This window comes from Cricetulus griseus, chromosome 3 (assembly GCF_003668045.3).
Source record: "Cricetulus griseus strain 17A/GY chromosome 3, alternate assembly CriGri-PICRH-1.0, whole genome shotgun sequence".
NCBI lineage: Eukaryota > Metazoa > Chordata > Mammalia > Rodentia > Cricetidae > Cricetulus > Cricetulus griseus.
Genome location: NC_048596.1, coordinates 248,797,313 through 248,803,706, shown reverse-complemented (window position 1 = coordinate 248,803,706; position 6,394 = coordinate 248,797,313). Strand labels below are relative to the sequence as shown.

The 6,394-nt window shown below is 34.7% G+C and overlaps 1 protein-coding gene across 1 annotated transcript; it reads right to left on the bottom strand.

Moving 5' to 3' along the window:
• Positions 1–557: 557 nt before the first annotated feature.
• LOC100760990 (prolactin-2A1-like) lies at positions 558–6,173 on the bottom strand. Its single transcript, XM_027409563.1, has 5 exons — positions 6,143–6,173; positions 4,165–4,340; positions 2,694–2,801; positions 1,521–1,700; positions 558–749 (listed from the first exon to the last, which is right to left on the bottom strand). Exons 1-5 carry the CDS (start codon positions 6,171–6,173, stop codon positions 558–560), a joined length of 687 nt encoding a protein of 228 aa, XP_027265364.1.
• Positions 6,174–6,394: the final 221 nt, after the last annotated feature.

The window sequence follows — 6,394 nt, the reverse complement described above, 5'->3', positions numbered from 1 at the left end:
GGCCTCTGGTAGTGGCACCAGGATGAATCCCTAGTGCACAAACAGACTTCCAGAGCCAATTTCCTATGGAGAGATACTCTCTTAGCCTAGATACACAAGGGAGGGCCTAGGCCCTGCCCCAAATGACTTGACAGATTTTTGATGATCCCTCATGGAAGGCCTCAATTTCCCTGGGAAGTGGATGGCCCATAGGATGCCAGGATGGTGGAGAGCATGGGAGGATGGGAGGGAGAGGGAACTGGAATTGATATGTAAAATGATATTATTTCTAATTTAAATAAAATTTATTAAAATATATTAGTCACATGCCAAACTTATGTTATTTTTGAAATATTTGATGGAAACATGTTAATGACATGAATAAATTTTTTAAAAAAAATTAGATGAAGCAGAGCAATTGTGACCAATTGGTTTCTTCGATGTTCCTGTATATGGAATCAGTTTTTATTTTAAAATAAGATAATCATCATACCAGCATGCATTCAAAAGAGAAAAAAATTAAAGGAAGTTAACATATCATCCAGCAGCATGTCAGAAAGAGATGTAATGAAAAGGGCTTAGCAGTTGTTTTTTTTTAATATTTGACACCTCACGATCATGAGAGCACTTTCAACCTTTTGAGCATTTTTGCCTGCGCATCGGATCAGATTATAAAATGCAAACTGGCGAGCGTCTTCAGTGTCGGACTTCAAAGATGCCTGTCCAGACCAGACAGGGTATTTCTCATCTCCATCATCTTTACTTTGAATCTGATCATCAAAAGGAGAGTCAACAATCAGTTCTATTTTAGTATTTGGGGATGCATAACTTTTTAAAATGTGGAATGAATACTTGAGGAGAGTAAGAATTGCTTAACTCAGCTAAACCTATGGATTCTCAGGAGAATTGAACCAAGGTACCAAAAATGTGACAAATTGATGTATGCATTTTCTGCATGATAAATTACGTCTTGCAGAAGTTGTGGAATGGACTGACAGGAACTTACTTGACTTCAGACATGGATTTGAGAAAAGTACAAGGAAAGATCCAGTGTCCATTCAATCTCTTAAGTAATAATGAGTATCTTCAAAACAGTTGTCCTTTTTTCTGACTTGTCCTTTTTTCTCAATAGGTTCTTATATTGAAATGTTATCCTTTCTTATTTTTGACCAAATCAATTCATATAATGTATACACTCCAAACCTGAGATTTAGTGGGTCCTTGACCGTTTAAGATGCAAATAGTCAAGGGAAAACCATGCTAAGTTATCTGCCCAAGTGCCCGTGTGATTAACTTTTAGACTATGAAGGGTCCTGTCCCAATATAAATGATGGGCAGATGTTTTCTTCTGAGGTACCTAGGAAGTGAGATTCTGAGTGAAACACCCTTCAGATAGTTAGAATTACCAGCCTCCCATTAAATAGTGTGTTTGTGATACATTTCATTGCCTACAGTTCTCATTTGTAAAGAGACAGTTTTCAAAACTCAATTCTCCTTGCCCTGGTCACCTCATCTATTAAGAAAAGTACGGGACTGCTCACCTGGCTGAGAATACTCTTGATCCCCTCCAGGAGTCCAGTGCTCTTTTGCTCAATATCTCTGGCTTTTGAGAGCATAGTATCAGGGACGTCTTTCAAGGAAGGCATTTCTTTCACTAGATGGTACATAGGGACTTTCCAGGCAGCCAATAAGCTTTTCACTAATTTCAGTAGGACGATTGGCTAAGTAACCATATTAGAAAAATCACATTAAAATAAGTGAAAAATAACAGTGTTGCACAGAGACAGTTTTTGTTCATAATGGTGAAATAAGCTCTTTGTTACTCATGTGTGTATTTAAAACATTATTTTGTAAATAATGTAAAGACATGAAATATTGCCATCGACCTTGTGGTATAAAACTTGAGTGGATTGAATTCAGAAATGCCAGCAGAGCAAACCAGCTCTGTTTTCCCCACTTTCCTTATTTAATTCATCATTATTTTGATAAGAGTTGTAGAGATATAGAATGTTTTATCTATTAAGTAACACCTGGAATATGCATCCTAGGTATGGGGTTGTGTAAGGATAAACAATAATGTTCAATTTAAGTTACTGTGAGATAATTTATGGCAGGAAATCAGAGAAAGTGATGATAAGGATTAGGAATTAAATGATACTTGCATGATATGTAGCCTTGTCAGCATGCAGTGGGAATGGTTACAGCATTTTATAATGTTAACTTAACTCTTTTAGCTGACAAGGGTAAAGGCAGAAGGATCAGTTAGAAATCAAGACTTAGGATCACAAACATAAGAAAACCAGAGGTAAGAAAACATGGTGAATGAGATAGTAATGTATAGAGCGGTCAACCCAAGGTCCATTATCAACACATAAATACAACTAACTACATTGGTGTCACATAAATCCACATTACTGCACTTAACAATGAATGTCAATTATAATTTAAATTTTTCTATAGAATATGTAGATCCTTAAGGTTTGGCGCTGAGAGAGGGTCCTTTCCATAAATGATTTATAGATCTGTAAAATGTTACTTGGCAGATATTCCTTACAATTTATGAACCACAGAGTATAATTTCCTTTTGTTACTCATTCCCTCTTCATTTCTTGCAGATATGACTCTCACACTCAAAATATTGAACCTAATAACTTACAGTATGGCAAAGCGAGTGTATGGATTTGGAGGAAGAAATGCCATGGGTAGAGACTCACATGTGTCTGCAGGGCTTTACTCCTGGGTTTTGGAAGATTGAGAGAAGATGTGTGGCATTTTTTGAGGCTCCTATTAATGAGCTGATGACTCTGGGCATACTGATTATCCTGAAAATGATAAAAATCCATAATTACGTTTTGACTGGAATTTGTGTAAATGAATCAACACACTAATGCACTTGATAGATGTTTCATTTAAAAATATTAAAACTGAAATTAATATATAAGGAATTGAACCATTTAACAACATTTAACGTTTGATCTGTAGTCTTATTTTCTATTTATATCACTTTCAAATTTCCCAAACTCCCTCCTATTTATTATTCTTAGCCTTCCTATTCAACAAAAACTAGCAAGGCTACCAACTACCAATTTTTAAAAATATAATTTGTAACCAATACCATGGTAAACAACTTTTCTTGCAATTACCTTGGTTGGCATCTACACAAGTATCCTTCATTTAGTTTATTAGGAATACCAAAAGCTACTGTATTGATTATGTCAAAACAATTAAATCATAAGGAGAATATACTAGGAACTACTAAGTCAAGAGCCAATTAAAATAGAAGATTAATTGATTTTTGTATGCTAATAAATATTTATTTATTTGTTATGTATTTATGTATTTCTGAATCTTTTTGTTTAGAATAGCTACTATTTAAAACTACTATCAATGGTATATTTGATAGCTTGAATGGATTTTTAGGATGTTCTAGGTGACCCATCAGGAAATGTAAATGGCAGAAAAAAATAATACATCAAGTAAATATTAGGCATCTTGCAAAGCCTATATATTCCTATTTACATTTCCTATTGGGTCACCTAGAACATTCACTTTGAGCCAACTTCTTACAAGTCTATCATCGTTGTATCAACAAGTCACCTCATCAATGGGATTAGAACATGTACCACAAAACCCTAAAGATACCTTCATCATCAATACCTGAACTAATTTCCTGCATCAGACCCCTTGTTATTAAATCACATTTGTAATAGTTTAAATGTACTAATTATATTTGTGAATATGAAGATTGAATATTAATTTTCTTTTTCCCTGACATAGCCTCAGTGTTGTTAACTTTGTTTAATGTTTGTGAGTCTCTATTCTTCATTAGATAATACAAAATCCAAAGTTGAATAATGCAAAGACTACCCTACCATATACACTGAAAGAGAATCAAACCTTTCCTCAGCATGTCTGTGTGTATTTTTGTCATGATAATGAATTAAAATAAAGGTTTAAAAGTCGAGAAAACTAAAATTATATTTTGACAAGTATCTGGCATCCCATGATACTGCCCTATTTTCTGATTCCACAATCTCATAACCTCTATTTTTATTTTCTACCCATGAAGCTGATTTGTTTGAACTTTGGATCACAATGCTTTACACTATAGACTATGCTATAACCTAACCTTTTCAATGGAAGAGGAGATTGCGAGGAAGTTGGGAATCATCAGGCAGTACTTACAAATTCAGTGAACATTTTAAATGCTTGTTCACTTATGTCCTGAGACATACTGACTGCTAGATTAAGCATTTCTTCCAGAGAAGCAAAGCAGCGCCCATTACGTATTGCACAGTTGGGCAACGAGGACACATCTTTCCACAGGAGAAGGTTGGACATCAGTAGTAGAAGCAGTGTCCCTGTTAAAGAAAAATGATTCTGAGATCTAGTAATATGAGTTTATCAACAGTGACAGTATCAATCTAAGCCTTTGCAAACCATGGCCTCCTTTGTACCAATTGTTAGGTTTAATTTGTGAGAATAATGAACATTTTCCAATGAGGGTATTCAAATAGAGGATTACACTTTCCCATATGTATATGATGTAATAGGAGCTTCTCTTGGCACAGCACCAGAGGCTTTGTGTTTTAGCAGGTTGTTTGCATTCTACACTAGTACACATTGATAATACAGGCATTAAGAAGATGATTTCATCTTATCTACTTTGTGTAACAGTTATGAAATGTTTTGTAATGAGATGGATTGGTGTCATAACTCATTTTTCAAAAGAGGGTGACAAAGAACCATAACATATTGATAATTTATAATCTCAATACAACATCAATGTACAAAAATGGAAAATTTATACACCTTCAGTGACACCAGTCTGAAAAAAACTCCCAATCCCCAAAAGCTTTGATAAATGCAGTTGGAAATGTACTTAGAATTTTAGAAACTTAATAAGATTAATACATGGAAAATACATAAACTAAACACTCAAAATAACTAAAACTGTCAAAATGCTCTGTGGTATACAAGTAAACAGGAACCTTTCAAAATAAAATAAAAATTATTTGGATACTTCCTAGTATAGAAGTAAACTGTTAAAAAGTTATGAAAGTTTTCCAAATTTATTTTATACATGAAAGATATTTATGTGTAAAATAAATTTAAACATATGTGGATAGCTTTAATTATCTGAAAGATTTTCACAATCTAAGAGAGGTAAAAGGAGCTAATTCAAGAGTTTGCTTTTATGAAATTTTTGGATGTTAACAATTCATTTTACTTGGAGACACTATCAAGAAAATAAAGGGAAATATTAGCAAAGTGTCCTTTGTATTAAAGAGTACTTTGCTTGACTGAAATTCTCAAAGCTGTATAGAGCCACATCTTCTAGCTTATATACTATGTCAACAAAACTGAAAATATGATTAAGTTCATTCAGGTCAAGCAAGAATATGTTATACTATTCCTTCAATAGTTATAATAAATTGTACCCATTCTTGCTGTCTTATTCTGACTGGAAATATCAATGTTTGTAAGTTTGGCTCTAAGAGGTGGATCATCCCATGCTCTGGAACTCTTCAACATTCATTGTTCAACAGACTCACTGCTGGTCTCCTCCTCTAGAAACAGGTGCTCTTCTTCTTTTCTACTCAGGTCCACTAAGGCAGTGCACAAATGTTTCTAAACATCGCTAGAAGACTTCCCTTTCAGAACCAATATGCAACAGTTCACTGTGCAATTGTCTTCTAGAGCAATAATTAGAAACTATTCCTTAGATTCTCCTGACTTTACTTCTCTGGGTAAGGTGTGGACAAATTTCCATTCACTGTATATATAGGAACAATAACACATAACACACACACACACACACACACACACACACACACACACACACACACACACACCCTAACAAAAATAACCCCACAAACTCAACAACAACAAACCTGTACAAACCAGTTTTATTTTTAAATAAGGCAATGTTTAAGGTCAACTGGAGGAAATCTGGAGAAGAGTTACTGTAGGAGCATAGTTGAATCAAAGACAGCTCTGCCTCTAAGGAGTCTCATTAAAGCTTGAGAACCATAAGACCATAAAGGAACAATAGCACCAAAGAAAAAAAATAGGGAACTGTCCAATCCAGTTTTGTAAAACAGTGCAATGCATAAGGTTGTCATTTAGTCATTTGAAAGAACATTAGTGAAAAGTTACTTACAGAGACCTGGATACATTAAAGATAGCTGCATCTTGGAGGATTCCCACAATAGCGCAGCTACTGACTCAAGTAATCTTCACCACAACAGTCTACCTTCAGTTATTTTTTTCCTCCTATATAGTGTTTCACACTATCCCCAAGGCTATATATTGCCAGGGGCAGGAGGAAGTAATATGCAAATCCAAGTTGAGGATACCTTGACTCTCCCCTTCAGGGGCTGTTTACAGCCTAATTGCCACGATGATTAGCTTG

Bases quoted from the DNA above. Each gene is read 5' to 3' on its own strand.
- LOC100760990 (XM_027409563.1), bottom strand. From the start codon at position 6,173: ATGCAGCTATCTTTAATGTATCCAGGTCTCT. The intron at 2,802-4,164 runs GTAAGTACTGCC...TATCATTTTCAG, and splicing joins TTAAAATGTTCACTGAATTT to GATAATCAGTATGCCCAGAG. The intron at 750-1,520 runs GTGAGCAGTCCC...TTTGATGATCAG, and splicing joins TCAAGAGTATTCTCAGCCAG to ATTCAAAGTAAAGATGATGG.